Source organism: Diadema antillarum, unplaced genomic scaffold (assembly GCF_040938485.1).
Source record: "Diadema antillarum isolate AM-2024a unplaced genomic scaffold, OU_Dant_1.0 seq00000079_RagTag, whole genome shotgun sequence".
Taxonomy (NCBI): Eukaryota; Metazoa; Echinodermata; class Echinoidea; order Diadematoida; family Diadematidae; genus Diadema; species Diadema antillarum.
The window spans coordinates 3,377,727-3,394,842 of record NW_027271172.1 but is presented as its reverse complement, the minus strand read 5'-3'; the positions used below and the strand labels follow the sequence as shown (position 1 = coordinate 3,394,842).

Here is a 17,116-nt window from a genome sequence, read left to right as displayed (position 1 = left end):
ATATCCCGAGTTTGTTTATTATAAACGTACTCTTATTCCTATTGTGCAAAAAGTGGTATGATATGATTATTGCCTGTTCATTCATGATCACAGAAATTTGTTTTTCACTGGTAGACTGTGAAAAAAAAATCATTAAGTTTAATTAGAACTGATTCTTCATGTCTTTGCAAACTCTCCTCTTCTGCAATGTGTATGTACGGGGAGTCAATCAAGGCTTGTCCTCCTTTTCTTCAAAGAAGACATCATCGGGTTCGTTTTCTGTCTTCATCGGCGGGAAATGATCACCGGCTTGCTGTGAGAAACGGTAGATGAGAAAAATTAATGCCGGGTTAGAACATGGACAGTCGCCAGCACACAGCATCGAGTTTCAAGTATTATAAAAATGGATATTCTATTTTATCATTTTGTACGCCAACAGATTCCAACCGATTTCAGATATAAATAGTTTAATTTTGGAAAATCCACCTTTTTTTTTTACTGAAAATATATGATCGATTGTTTATTCTAACAAAAAAACAAATTATTATAACTACTGATGCATAGGCGGGGTTCCACTATAATATTCTGCTGGTTACTGACCAAGAATGATGTTGATAAAATAATTTTTCCCCGGAAGAAAATCTTGCTAACAAGGCTTTTTACATTGCTATCCGTGTTAAACGAACTATCAGTGTTATGTTGGTGTGACTTTCCCTTATCCATTAAAATGAGCTCGGAGTGAGGGTAAACTTTGAAGGACAAGTTCATCCAAATATACAGTGTGAATAAGTGAATGTATAGCAATATTAATAGTGCACATCAATGAAAGTTTGAGGAAAATCGGACAATCCTTTAAATGTTATGATTTTCTATTTTAAGTTTCAGTACCGCCATCACCTGATGAGAAGACTACAACAGTTTGTGTCATCACTACACAGGACAACGATATAAAGAAAATACAAACAAAATTCAACATATCTAATGTCACATTATTCTTTATAAAAGCAAAATGAAAAAGCACTCGACTTGACTCTTTCAGAATGCAGGGTTACCAATATTACCCTGAACATGACTAATTGTGTCAGTGACAAGCAGAGGGAATGTGTGCTTTTCATAAAACAAACGACATTTTGTGGAAATTTCTTTATATTTTCTTTATATCGTTGTCCTGCTGCTGTGATTGTTATTTGCCCTTCTTAATCCATACATACCCAATGTGGCCACGACTGCATCTCCTTGAAGAGCGCCTCGCCTGGGCACGTCCTGTCAGGTGTTGCTTGACGGTGACCGTAGAGGATGTAGTTTGCATTCAGCTTATTTCTGCGTTGAGAGCGTGCAGCGAGCATGTATTGAGAATAATGATGACGGTGATAATGATTATGACAATAATGGTAACGGAACAGTAAACATACTACTACATGTTGTTTGGAATTAGTGCTTGATATAGCGACCCTTCTCCACTCTATTTGGCTCAAAGCGCTTTACAAACTCATCACCCCAGCCACTGAAATTCCCTGTCGATGCAGTGGCAGTTCACGCACCGGGTGATGTTCGTTATTCCGAAGGTTCATTAATTCGAAAATAAAATAAGGTTTGTTATCCCGATGGTTTGTTGCTCCGAAACAAACAATTCCAACCGTATATATAGAATGATGTTCTTTAATCCAAAAATGAAGTACAGGGGTTGTCAATCCGAACATTTATGGTGTCATTCCGAAGGTTCGTCATTCCGAAATGTCATTAATCCGAAGTGAAAAGAAGTTCTACTCTAAGACGGTTCGTTGATCCAAAAATGAAAAAAAAAAGAAAGAACAAAGTGCGTACTGACGAATCTTCGGAATTACAAACCTTATGTCATTTTCGGAATTACGAACCTTCGGAATTCAACAAAGTAATTGTAACCCGACCTTCCTTATAGAGCACTCTATTCAGGCTATCACTGGACTGATAAAATAAATATTATTGTATTTCTCAAGCAAATATTCTAGAGTTGCAGTGCTTATAAACAAGACTCTTTAAAAGAGGGAGCTAAAGGTATAATTTACACCATAGGTTTGTTTTGGGTTATGAAATGCTTGTAACAAGATGAACTAAACATGTAGGCGGTAACATCTATAACCTCATCTTGTTTGTGTATTAAGCGTGTAAAAGCACGGAAAACATCAAACAAATTTCTTTTTTTTTCTCTTTTCCTTATTTTTATGAAACTTTCATTCTTTTCTGGTCTCGCTCTATTCACTGAATCTGGAATGAAAATTTTCCCCCTGTAAAATAAAGAGGAGAAAAAGAAACTCGCTGTATTATAGGCCTATACTCACTTGTCTATAGCACATGATATAAGAGACTGGACTGCACTGATCGCCTTCTTGTTGGGAAGTTTAGCCGTAAAGTTACCCATGATGGATATTCCTGTCACAAAAGATGTAAAGAGACGATTTTGAGACCAAAAAAAAAAAAAAAAGTGAGCTGTCATGAGGCAAAATGCTACTTTGAGATAAATTTCGACTAACACAATCGCGTAACAGATATAAGGAGATATACCATATACTTGGTGTATATGATCAAGGTATACGCGTATACGCTGTACTTCGTCCATGTAATCGCATTATGTCCTATAGCTTGCTTTTTAGCCCTTTCCAGTATACAGACTTTTGGCGTCAGTATACAGCATGATGTGCAAGAAGATCCCCAAGGAAGATGCTTATTAATGCAGCTGATTTCTGGAAAGTGGAAGGTCATTTATTTTCTATCCGTATAGTATGCAGATACATAATCATAAATCCTGGATTTGTCAGTCATTGTTTGATTCAGAATTGCAAGTAACACGCAGATTTTGCTTTCCACTCATTTTTCGTAAAAAACAAGCAAGCAAACAATTCCACACTGAGCTTATGGATGAATATTGTGAGTGTCTAAAATGTTTTTACAGTTCACGTATGAGAAACGCTGCTGGTGAGGAACGTACGAAATTTTGAGGTACGAGTCAGTTATATGTCCTGAAGACATCATGGATATTTACTGAGGAAGAAATGTCGACTCGACTTTAATTTTCTTTTCTTTTCTTTTTTTAAAGGCTCGACACAAACTTTTCATTTGGTGACCTGTTCGGGTCACGAATACCACGTATCATAAGATCACTAAGTCTAACATGATTAATGTCGAATTTGAGGCACTAAGATGACTTTCCATGACACGATACTTTAATGGCGTAATTATACATCTATTATTATTGGATAGATGGGTAAGCTTTTAAGAAATGATCCAACCCGATTGAGCCCCAAAACATGTAATTTCCATTAAAAAAAAAAAACATTTACGAGCAATCCATTTCTTCTCAAGTCAATGTTCTAAAGAACACTTGAGAAAGAGCAAATCGCTCAAAAATTTGTGTACTGAAACAAACTGCTTGGTGATTACCGCATGAACTTGATTTCAGCTTTGAATTTTTTATCATATATATATATATATATATAATATACTTGCCTATTGATCTGAAATTGTACCAAGGAGCATGACTGCCCACCGTGTCCCATCCTCGTCCCTCGTACACTCGGCCATCTTCGCCAACCAGAAATGAGTAGGCGATGTCATTCCATCCACGATCATCCATGTGAAAATTCTAGCACAGGATTAAAGAAAAGATGCCAAAAGTCACGCACTTGCTACATCATCATCATCATCATCATCATCATCTCATCATCATCATCATCATCATTATCATCATCCACACCATCATCGTCATCATCATCACAATCATCATCATCATCGTCGTCATCACTTATCGGATGGAACTTCACTTGTTTTTCGTCACAATGTTCACTGGTATACTCCATTCCTTGTCCCACAATCACGAACATAAGTTTGTATATTTAGAGAAGTCATTGTGAATAAACTCGATTGTATTCGTAATGTTCACGCTTTGATTATTCTTGTAACAGGAATATAATCTCCCAACCCTGTTTCGTTAAAAAAATACCTTTAAGAATTTCCTTAATTCTCAATGTCAAACAATTTCACATACAACAGAAATCATATATTCACTACTATCATAAATACATATACATATGTGAATATGAATATAAACCTAAATAAATAAATGAAGATATATATCTATATGTATTATGTATTTATATATATTTCATATATATATATATATACATATATACATATATATATATATATATATATATATATATATATATATATATATATATATATATACATACCGTATGTCCCCCCAAAGAAATTACAACGGGAACCTTTGCAATGATAACTTTGAAAATAGTGATTCAATCCAAATATAATTTCAGGGTATGAAACTATAACTTATTACCCACATCTTACAGAAAACCCCATCCGATTTTCTTCAGTGGTCAAGATGAAATGAGGAATTTTGTAGAACATGACAGGAATCCCTTCCCTCCAAGTTCTGTCCATTGTGTTCACACGTTACGCAGTTCCAAGAGCATGCAAGTGCTAAACTTGGAAGAATAAGACCCATGACATGCTTTACAACAATCCTCATTTCTCTGCAACCACTAAACCAAATTGAATGGGGTTTTCTGCAAAATATAGCAAATATCTTATGTTTTAAAACCCTGAAGTAGCATTTAGACAGTTTAATCTTATTGATAGTTGTCAATGCAAAAAATGCAAAAAATTTGGGAACATATTGTATATATATATACGGGGAGGTACTAGAGAAGGAGACTCAGACAACTACTGCTCCTTTGAAGTCATGCTCGGCACCGAGAAGTTATGCGTTCAACTACAGGTGTTACCCATGTGCTTTGACAAAAGAGAGCATCAATAATCGGGACTAGCGCTCTCACATCTAGAAATACTTGCCCCTACTCCAATTCGCTCTCTCTCTTTCAATGTGAAGGCAACAAGGAATTTGTGTACCTTGAATTGTAGCAGCGAATCAAAATGCAGTGTAAAACTGACAATTTTAACAGCAAATAGTTTAAAAGCACTCTGGAACACGCTTGAGCGGAGTACTTTACTTGAAAGATCAAAATATACCAGATTAAAAGATAGAAAACTAACATGCGGAAATGTGCGCATTATAGAAAAATATTAGGTTTTTAAAATGGCCTAATTTTCATATTGTGTGTACGCTTGCCCGTGTATCTCGCTTGTACCTGTATCGACCTCATCAGCTTGCTACAGTCCTGCAGAGTGAAGCACGCGTATGTGAAGGTGTGGTGTAAGATGACGAACGGGACTGGAGTCGCCATGTCTTGGCGGGCCTTCGGCGGTCTGGCGCCCCACAGGCCGCGGGAGACTATTTCCGGGCACGCCGTAGACGCTGCGTGAAAAACAGTTGCGTCCGATAAACCGTCATTGTTCTTCATCCTTCCCCGAAAACCGAAAATCTGGTCGAGTCGAAGTCGGGTTGTTTTATATATTTATTTACTTTTTTAAATATCAAAAGATCAAGATTCACTACGATTCACAGTTTATCAAAATCATGGGAAGCATTTTTTTTTTTTTGGGGGGGGGGGAGGGGTTGCGAGTTGTTTTCAAAGAAATATACTCATAGAACATATACGCAAGGTATATAAATCGTTTTAGTAACAGAGTTTTGGAGCAATGTTTGCTTGCAAATCGATCATTTCCTTTTTCATTTACTAATTTTTAACAATCCAGGGAGAGAGTGTGAATTATACACACAAACAGATAGATAGGTGGGTATAAACTAGTAGATAAACAGGTAGATACTGTAGATAGATAGACAAATAGATACATACATATAACATACATGCACAGATAGATAAATAGATAGATTAATTGATTGATCGATCGATCAATTGATTGATTGATTGATTGATTGATTGATTGATTGATTGATTGATTGATTGATTGATTGATCGATTGATTGATTGATGTTAAAATCCTAGTGACTGGGAAATCTGGTGGCCCAACACTCGGTTCTGATTGATTGGCAAATTCAGAGTTTGTGTTTCCATGGTGTTTAGTGAATGTAAGTTCTTTTTGATTTTCTGTATTTATAAGTGTATGTAAATGTATTTCCCAGATACTTGTGTGTATATGTGTGTGTGTGTGTGTGTGTATGTGTGTGTGTGTGTGTGTGTGTGTGTGTGTGTGTGTGTGTGTGTTGTGTTGTGTTGTGTTGGGGGGGGGGCAGCTGAATATACTGCTCATATACATACACACACAGACATATATTATATATATCATACATATTACATAGGTCTATATTGTATAGATGGTAGACAGATAAGGAGAAAGATTCCATGATTGCTCCATCATACTCACCACTAACTCGTTTGATATCCATTCTCAGAAACTGTGTGTTGTGAGCAAATGAAATAAAGAGGGAAAAAAATCGGTGTCAAAATGGTTTCAGTTCATTGATCGAGCAGGAGAGCCAAAAGTACGATAAGTCTATCGAGAGCTGCATGGGTCCCATTTCATAAATGACGTTAGGATAGCAACTACTGCTGGAACGTCAACTTCCCATCATAGCAACAGCCAATCAGGAAGCTGGATTCTTGTCATTACCATTTGCTATCCCCGCAAGAGTTGCTATCACTTCAGGGTGTGTGTTTTTTCTGGGCCCTGGAAAAGAAATATTTTAAACTTTATTCTATTCATTCTATAGCCTCAGGAAGTGCCTTGCTTAAACACCGTATTGTAACGTTAGATATCAGAACCTGTTCATAATATTTGATAAAAGTAAACCTTGTATAATGTTCCGTCGTGCTGGACAAGTCATGTGACGAAAAGGTAACCACGTGTAAGTCACCTGACGTGGTATAATGGTCATATGATTAGTCACGTGCAAAGAAATCACTGGAGTAAATTTTGTCTTCGTGTTTATCTTAGCGTCAATTTCTGGAGTAAAATTGCAGAAATACATGGGGTAAGATTTAAAAATAGAGCATGCAGCGAAAGTTTCCTAACCGAATGTGAGTGATATTGGTCATGATGGTGTGCTTTTATCTTCACAAGACTCCCCTATTCGCTCTGAACATTATATTGTCACTAAATTTCCTATTCTTTAAAGAATTGAAGAACAAGTCACATTTAAAGCATCAAATTAATATTCCAGTGCAACAATAACCAGTAAAGCAACTATCCCTGTCTCTTAACGTTCAAGATTTAATGGACTGCAGTGAATAAAGTGATACTAAGCATTATGGATTTGTACAATTATGATTCACCGAAACTGGACATAAAACAGCAAAGTTTTGACATTCTCAAGCTTAAAATATACTATATTTTGCATAGATATCAGTCATAATTGTATACAAATAAAGCCATATACAAGGCCATAATAAGTTACCAATGTTTCCTCTTTCTACTCATAATTTCTCCCTCACATGCAGCTGGTACGTTTTTTTCCGGTACTTTCGATCTGCTTTGTACTTCATTTTTCCTTTTATCTACCCCTCCCAGCTCCCACTTCTTTCTTTCTCACACACATGCTGTCATTTTCCATGTGGATTGAAAACACATCCAGCTGGCACAAAACTGTAAAATTAATAGTTCTGCGAGCAGTGGCGTATCTACGGAAAACGGCGCCCGGGGCAAGCGCAAAAATCGCGCCCCTATTTTCTGAAAAAGTGTTCAACCCCAACCCCATCTCGGTAGGGTATATAAAAAAAGTCCACATAATATACTTTTTCAAGCACTTAAAAAGGGTCTTTTGAGGTAATCTAAATGTAATAAATTTTGATAAATTTTGGCGAGCGAGCGCAGCGAGCGACCAAAAATGTTTGTATTTCAGCGCTTACAAAACATGGAATTCTTGTCATTTTTTGGTTATCAAATCTTACAATTCTTATTAAGATATAGTGACGGCCTTATAGATAACGATTTATACCAACAAACTGAGGACTTGAAAAAATACTCTAAATTAATACGCGAGAGTGAGCCGAAATTTGTATATTTCCGCGTCATCATCACGTTTTGTTCTTATTTTTTTTTGATAAATTTTGGCGAGCGAGCGCAGCGAGCGATCCGAAAATTTTTGCATTTCAGTTTACAAAACATGAAATTCTTGTCATTTTTTTCTTATTAAATCTTACAATTCTAATCAAGATATAGTGACGGCCTTATAGATAACAATTTATACCAACAAACTGAGGACTTGAAAAAATACTCTAAATTAGTACGAGAGAGTGAGCCGAAATTTGTATATTTCCGCGTCATCATTACGTTTTGTTCTTATCTTGTTTGATTTGGGGTTTTTTTGCGCCCCCCCCCCCCCCCCCACGTTCGAAACCGTTGGCGCCCTCTTTTGATCCAATCGGCGATCGCTTCAGAACGAAAGAAATTGCAGCCGCTGCTCCGTGTAACATTTTGCCTACTAAATATAGAATGACATGTGTGAACACAATAGACATTGTCATTTTGTCCGCGTCATCATCACGTTTTGTTCTTATCTTCTTTTTTTAAATAGATTTTGGCGAGCGAGCGCAGCGAGCAAGCCGAAAATGTTTGTATTTCAGCTTACAAAACATGGAATTCTTGTGTGAACACAATAAACATTGTCATTTTGTCCGCGTCATCAGCATGTTTTGTTTTTATCTTTTTTGATTTGGTTTTCTGCCCCCCCCCCCCCATTCTCCCTCCCCTGTCCGGGCGAGGTTTTTTGTTTTTTCTTTCTTTCTTTCTTTCTTTCTTTCTTTCTTTCTTTTTCCTTCTTCTTCTTCGTTTTTGTTTTTGTTTTTCGTTTTTTCGTTTTTGGCGCCCCCAAGGAGTGGCGGCCGGGGCACGTGCCCCCCTCGCCCCCTCCCCTAGATACGCCAGTGTCTGCGAGTCACGGACATGGAATTCAAGCACCTGCTGCAAAGCTTGCTCGCGCACATAAAACAAAACAAAACAAAACAAAACAGCGCCACCTATCATCTGCAGTGACGTCATGGTCAGCCGAGAACGCGGGGATTTCCCTAATCGCAGTAAGCCAGTTCGGGGTGTACTGTTACTGTTCATGTTGTTCCCCTCTGGTTTTCGTCTAACCTCCCAAATTGAGGCCACAAACGTCCTCTTTACACCCACTGCGAAGAGCAGACCGTTCGTTATACGACGTATGTTATTTGCGTATGACAGGATTACGGAAATTGTCTTCAGATTGTCTGAGTAGTCAGCCAGCCAACTCATTCAGTTTGAGATACATAAGGAAAGGGTGGTAAAGCTGCTTAATTGGAACTTCTCGCTCCAAAATGTTGCACAAAGTAATCACAACCATATCCCTCTCGGACAATAAGAGGCATGTTTGAAGAAGAATAAGAAGAAAAAAGAAATGTTTGCACGTTTTTACAATTACACTTCCTTTTTCACGCTTCGGTGAAGGTGGGGCCGCTTAATTTTATCAAATCTTTTGTGTTAAGAAATCAGTATGTCACGAGATCGTAGTCTTGATTAAATACATCTTTTGGGTTAGTCTGTCTTCGTCTACTACTACATTCTTCTCCTCCCCCTCCATTTCTTCTCTTTCTTCTTTCCTATTTTTATTTTAACGATTTCCTCCTCCTCTTCATCTGCTTCTATACCTATATATGATTTTTCCCAAACTTACAAAACCCAAGAACAAGAATATTGCATGTGTATTGAAAAAGCTGTAATTATGCATCCTTTGCGATAACTCAAGCAGTATGTTGTGATTATTCGACTACAACTATTGAATTAGATTAGATTAAATTCTCCAGTAATTCATTTGATCCAGTACTTGAAGATCATTTATCTTAAAGATGTACTTGTCATTGAAACTATTATAACATATACGACACAAGCGAATAGACAGTGGCGAAGCACCACTGCATCATCAAAGTATGGTGGTTAAGTTTGATGAGTGGGTAATTGTTAGTGTATTCTACATCCTTCTTCTTCTTCTTCTTCTTCTTCTTCTTCTTCTTCTTCTTCTTCTTCTTTTTCTTCTGCTTCTTCATCTCCTTTTTTTCCTCCTTGTATACTCATGCATGCTGTTTTAGCCCATTTCATCCAATGTCTTGCAGCCTTCCAATCTAAAACCGACTGATTTCCACTTGTCTTTTCATTACCTACGTTTTGAAATATCAGAGATATAGAGAACAGCTTATAATTTTTAGTAGGGAGCTGATCTCAGTTTGGAGATATTCTTTGTGCAGCTAGATATTTGGATCATTACGTCTTAAAAAGTACATTATAGACGATAAACTGATTGTTTGTGACTTAAACGTGCAGGCCACACATGCTGCAGGAATATAACCGCAGGTATCTGTTAGGAAACGGTCAGGGTATTACATGGAACCTTTACATGTTTCTATCGAAATATAATCATCACTTCATTATGAATATTTCTGTATCACTTTTTATTTCCTCCACTCATCATCCCCTGATGACGTTGGTCTGTCAGTAATGGAGGTTGAATCTGACTATAAAGTCTGACTTCAACAAAAGAATGACATGCTGTCGGTTGCTTTTCTTGAATTTTACAGGAAACAAGAAACAGAGACACGATGAATGATAAAGAACATTGGCAATAATTGAGACAGGGAAGTCAAAAACATTGATTTCTTTAATGCCTTGATGACGTTCATCTGTCGTGTAATCGAGGTTGAATCTCACTCAAAGTCTGACTCCAAAAAAGAATGAAATGCTGCCGGTTGCTTTTATTGAATTTTACGGGAAACAAAAAAACATAGTACATTGGCAACAATTGGGACAGGAAAGTCATAACGTTCATTCCTTACCTTTCGCAGGTCGACAGGCCGCAGTTCTCTGCCGAACGCAGGTGAAGCGGTCGAACTCGTCCATGCGGCCGCCGCTAAGATTCCCCAAAGCAGGAAAACTTGTCGCACACGAAACATGTTTGGCGAAGCGAAGTGGTGATTTGAGAGTTGGTCGTGGACCGACTTGGCCAGGACACCGGTCGGGAATGAGACCAACCCAAAGAAATAGAGCCAGGAAGGAAGGTAAACTGCAACAAAACACCAGGATAATGCGCCAACTCACTCAGGGTGAATAGATCTGAAGCGGGGGAAAGAAAACAAAAATCAAAGCACTCCCTATAGTCTACTTTCAGACCATTTATTCAGAACGTTTAATTACATTACTTCACACGACATTTTGTATTATGTTTTGTTTAGCAAACGCAACCACTAATATGGCACTGTGTCAACTAATGTCCTCGCTTGATACTGGCGTCGTGACATGAAATGGAATTAAATGAAATTTGGATTCTAATAGATGGATAGATACAGGAATGTTTTTATTGACGATGGAATCAATTTGCGTAAGATGTAATTTCGCTTTGTTTCCTATGTTTCCATTCCTTATTCCTCTTCTTTATAAGCTCAATGTCCTTCGCTGCCTAAAAGTATGCCCATTTATGTGTATAAATCATAATATGCATGTAAATAAATGCTCGGTCTCATTCGACTAAGGAGGTGTTGGAAGAAAGTCGAGTTGCAATTAATTGCAACTTTCTTGCAACATGCATAAAATGTATATCTCCCGGGCTTTTCCTTATGTGTGTGTGTGCATGTGTGTGTGTGTCTGTGTGTGTGTGTGTGTGTGTGTGTGTGTGTGTGTGTGTGTGTGTGTGGGTGTGCGCGTGTGTGTTTAATGAAATGCAAAACAGAATCAAACACAAGCGTTGTCAATCAACATTGTAGTTACAATGAGCTCTCTGTGGAGAATCGATAGCACGCGTTAAGCCGTAATGAAAGGTATAATTATGTACTCATGAAACAAAGGGTGAGAAAGAGAGGGGAGGCAAAAGTAATCCCTGGGGCCCGTTTCACAAAACTTGTCATCAGTGACAAGTTGTCATAGATGTGACAAGCTACTGAAATCCTTGCATCTGATTGGCTGAGAGCAAATTTGTCATAGAAATGTGGCAGTTGTCACTGATGATGACAAGTTTTATGAAACGAGCCCCTGGTGATGATGTCTTCATCTCACAATGATTACTTACTGAATCTGATTTTTTTTTTCATCTTCATAAATGCAAGGTTATTCCTTTCTTGTATTTCATACTTTCGAAAACACAATGGTCATGTAATGGTTATTTGGTATTTCCTTCCTGCATGTAAGAGGGTCCCTACGCTGCCAGTAAAGGCCCGGTCCCATCGGCCGATGGTCACAAAACATATGCAGAAAGGACACAGCGGACGAGCAAAATTTCGGGAATGGCTCCATCCGCTTTCATCCGCTCCAGAAATTGACAAAATTGGCGAAAATTTGCGAAAACAGAACGGAAAAAGAACGGACGTGGGTAGTATGTAGCGGTGATGTTAAACGGATTTTCATCGGAAGCCTAGCGGATGAAAGCGGATGGAAGTGGATGACAGCTCCGAAGGGGTTACCGGAGATAATTGCAAAACGGACGCATAGCGGAAAGAGCGGATGCAGAGCGGATGAAGCGGATGCATCACGTATGCCTAACGGAAACAAACGCTTTGTCCGTTCTGAATACTTTATATACGAGATGCATACGCCTACATCCTTTCTATTTCCGTGCTATTAACGATGTATAGACGTTCCACGTCTTTCCACGTCTTTCCACGTCTTTGAGCTGCAGCGGATGTGAGTTGCGAGGATGCCCAGAGGATGCAGAGAGGATACAGCGGACGTTTAAGGGATGATAACGGACATACAACGTTTGTTGCTCGTATGTCGCGGATTTACATCCTACACGGCGGAAAGTTTATCCGTTCTAAACGTTTTAAGCAGCTTAAAACTTTTTGCGCGGATGAAATCACAGTGGACGGATTGCTCGATGGATAGAGCGTATGAAACACGTATGCGATGAGTACACAGCGGATGCGTACAGCGTTTTCCAACGGATGGCAAGATTTTTTTTTTAACGTTTTACATCCTCTTTGCATCCGTAAGTGCAGTGAGACCGGGCCTTAAGGTATTACTCCATTTTCAAAAGTTTTATTGTTATTAAATTTGCACGATAATTCACGTGTGCTTTCTGACAGGGTGAAGACAGGCCTAACTTTTCGCCAACGAAGTTGTTTCGGACGGGTGTTAAAGGTCCTGTTATGGGAGCAGTGATTTTAAATGTCAAGATATCTCATTTGATGCATATCTACACTCAGCAAAAAAAGAAAGTAAACACTTTTTCGAGATCATATTTTTGATAGAAGATTTTGATGAAAATCAATGTTTTATATACCATATTCAAGGTAATTCAATTGGCTATTAAGCTCATAGGTTGATTGAAAAGAAAACTTTACGCATGAGTGAGCACATTCGTTTTTGTCCTCCAAGGCACAAAATTAAAAATTGACATGTTCTCTTTCATTTGCAAATACCCTTCACGATAACATTCACAACAAAAGACCAGTTTAACACAATGAGAGACATGAATGAAATAGCAAAAATAAGTTTTCTTTGTCTTTATCTCTGTATAACCTCTAAGAAAAGCAAAATGGGAAACTAAAAGGGGGAAAATAAGAATTTCCTGTCAAGTCAAACTTCAAATAACATAGGGAATAATAAGCACACAGATGATTAAATGAGCAGAATGTTTTTGTTTATTTCCTCTAATCTAGTGTTTTCAGAATTCATGAGACAAATTCAAGAACCAAACAATATTTACAATTTCCTAATTTGAAAAAAAGCTCAAATTTCTACCATTTCTGTTAATTATCACTTCTCTTATTTCATTTGAATTTAGATTTGACATAAGATTCTTTATTTTCCTCCATTATTTTTAGCCTTCATTGATCATTTGGGCTTTAAAGATGTCATAGAGATCAAAGGTTTATTTTTGCAACTTAATTCATGTTTCGTTTTGTGTGAAATTTGCTGTTTGCTCTTAATGTTCTATGGGAGAGCACATACGCATGAATGACAACTTGTTCAATCTTGCAATTTTTACTTTTGTGCCCTGGAAGAGAAAAACAAAAGTGTGCACTCATGCGTGAAGTTTCCTTTTTTTTTTGTTGACCTACCAGGCTGATAGCCAATTAAATTACCTTTAATATGGTACATAATACATTAGCTTTCAGCCAAATATTCTATGAGAAATATAAACTTGAAAAAGCGTTTACTTTCTTTTTTTTGCTGAGTGTATGTGTAAGTCTGTTGTATCACAAAACATCTTACCATTATAACATTTTCGCAATAAAGCCTATAATATAAGGAGATGTCAGTATTTTTCTCAATAAACCATAACTGTAGACGGTTAAGTCCAGAAACACTTTTGTTATAACTATTTTTCACCTTTTGTATATTTAACAATACTTAACATTGATTGTACTGGTTCAAACTTTACTTTGGTTGTTTCTATCCCTAGCCCACATTTTAGAACTATTTTGAAGCACTAATGCTAAGTTTTTGTTTCATCTGCAAATGGTAAATTATGCCTTGAACATGACTGTTTGTGTGTACATGTGTGTGTGTGCGTATATTCATAAATCGTCTTTTTTTCATATCAAATCAATCTATCGAATCTATATCTACCCCCTTAATACCAAAAGAGGAAATTGATTTTCCTCAATTACTTCCGGAATGAAGCGTTTCAAGGACTTAATAGTTTCCAGTTTCACAAGTTGAGTTGAGTGTACTTCTAATGATAGATATCGCTTACTAAATCACACTAACATGTGATCATTCAAACCCCCTCCCCTCCCCCCATCCCCCCCCCCCCCGCCCCGAGATCTCGGCCGTCGATCGCGCAATCGCCATGAAATTTGGCACATACATTACTTGTCGCGTAATCTACCAAATTATAAAAGAAAAAATTGAATTTTTCATTTTTTATATTGTATATTATGCGTAATTCAGAAAATAAAGCTAATGGCATCCTAATTTTTGATAACATTATTCCTTGTAGCATTCCTAACAATGTACTTGAAAAAAAAATCTGGTATCAGAGATAATTTCTTATGTACTCTATTGTTTTATGAATTTCTTATGTATTTCTTTGTTTTTCGACCTTTTTTTCGTTTTTTTTCCACACAATTTATTACAGAACCTATTTTAAGCATAATCATGCTTAAATTAACTGATTTCAGCCATTGAATATGAAAATAATCGCATCTTTTTTTTTAGTGAGGTGAGAACACTCTATTTGCATAGACTTTGTACACAAAATCACGTTTTTGAGCCATTTTCGGTCTGACAAGCATGTATAAAAGGTCGTAAAGCGTCGTAACGGTATGTCCGATTTTCGCGAAAATGGTGTCATAAGATGTGCGAGACTTGAAAGTAAAAAGTCAGCGAGCGGCGCGGTCAAAAAAATTTGCGTGGCAAAATGGTCGCGGAAAATGTCGGGGGGTGGTTGATTCACCCCCCCCCCCGGCCCTTTTAGGGTTAATGGTGCATATTTGCATCTTTCATAACGGTGAGAAGAATCGAGATACAGTCCTTTCTTAATGACTTATTTGCACCTGTTCTACTGATGTTAAAGGTGCGTTAATTTCACCCTGCAAGGGTGCAAAATTGCACCCGTAGTATGGATGCAAGTTTGCCCTGTAAAAGTGCGCAGTTTTTACACTCACACGCACGCGCACAGTTCGTACACTCACACATACACAGCACACACACACACACACACACACGCACACACACACACACACGCTATACACACAGGTCTGCGAACAAAAACACTCAGCGAACAATAAAAGGGCCTAAACGATGCAGTGCACATGTAATGATGTGATTATATTGCATATACTGTACCTTTACTAGTTTACAACATACAGGGTCAGCTTTCTAAATATACACTGAAAACAAATTTACGAAACATCCAATCGTAATAACTAACGTTAGCAGAACTACAGTGACTGAGTCTCATAACTTCATTCTCGAAGCAACAAGAAACATATTATTACTGATACAGCACGAGAAGATCATTTTTTTTTTTCGGGAGGTGTCCATATGAATCAGTTGTGTAAAACGTCAGTTTGTTTTATTTCTTTTCTTTATGTCTCCCTGTTGTAAAGCTGTAAAGTTTGATGTAAACCAAATATGGTTAGTCTTCGGACTTTTATTTGGTGTTTTTTAATAAAACCGAAATTGAATTGAATTGAATTGAAAACCGAAATTGAAATTAAATCTCAACTGCCTCTTTTTTTTCTTATACACGTGTACTTCTATACTTTCTTCTATTTGATTTGCAGTGTAAGCTATTTCATTGTTTGTACTTAAATTTGTTTTGATGATCATGACATTTTATCTGTACATAATGTGAGCAGGACCCCTTGGTAGAGCAGTTAACCAACTGAAAGGGCTACCCTGCTAAAAGAATATTGAAATAGATAAACAAATGAATATATAAAACTGTTACACTTAACGATTATAGGATGAATCGTGCATGTGTGTATTGTGTGCGTGCGTGCTTTTCTGTTAATGTGCAAGATATGCTTGGTTGCATTCATTCAATGGTTTCATGTTTGCTACATGGTTTGATTAACAACCTCTCTGCTTATTTCTTTTACCTGTATAGTTCTTCTCTTGGTGCATTCAATATTAGACATCGGAGCATTAGTCATGTTGAACTTATTACATTGTATGCGGTGTGGTAAAGTTGGAATATTATCGAGTAATGAAATCCTGCATGTACCCGGAGACCAGAATTTCTGAATCTCACATTGATCATCGTTACATTATCTGTTTTGCTGTTGTTTTTGTTTGTTTGTTTGTTTGTTTGTTTGTTTGTTTCGCAAGGGTTGCTAACAATTTATGAGACTAAAGAGAGAAAAAACTGCAAATATAGATGTGTGAAGTCATGATAATCGATTGCTACCCAACCAGCATATCTGGAGTACCTTCATAATTTTATAGGTATTCCTTAGAATTGCGCCATCTATTGATTGGCAACCAACGAATGAAATACATGTATGATAGCCAAAGGATAAGATTTGAAATACGTCGCATGCTAGACTACCCTGGTCCCAGAAACAAGATGAAATGCACTGAGCCGAGAATTATTCTCCATTTTTCTGGATGCATATAAACACATAAAACAATGTACACACTCACGGACTTTAGTGGCCCCATCGGGCCAACAAAACATAATCATTTCTTAAAAGAATGGATGTGGCTCGAAGCCTATTTCTGGTTGCCCCGACCGCGAATGTCAAGCCTGCCAGTCGAACAATATGTCTGTACAATTATGTTGGTATCATATTATTAGTATGTGCATATCACCCATGCAGTAGTAATG

The 17,116-nt window shown here is 37.4% G+C and overlaps 1 protein-coding gene across 1 annotated transcript; it reads right to left on the bottom strand.

Moving 5' to 3' along the window:
- Window positions 1–208: 208 nt before the first annotated feature.
- On the bottom strand, window positions 209–10,840 carry LOC139726100 (peptidoglycan-recognition protein SC2-like). Its single transcript, XM_071637180.1, has 7 exons — window positions 10,683–10,840; window positions 6,262–6,292; window positions 5,124–5,290; window positions 3,463–3,598; window positions 2,298–2,388; window positions 1,191–1,299; window positions 209–292 (listed from the first exon to the last, which is right to left on the bottom strand). Exons 1-7 carry the CDS (start codon window positions 10,797–10,799, stop codon window positions 209–211), a joined length of 735 nt encoding a protein of 244 aa, XP_071493281.1. The 5' UTR covers window positions 10,800–10,840.
- Between the last annotated feature and the right edge of the window lie 6,276 nt (window positions 10,841–17,116).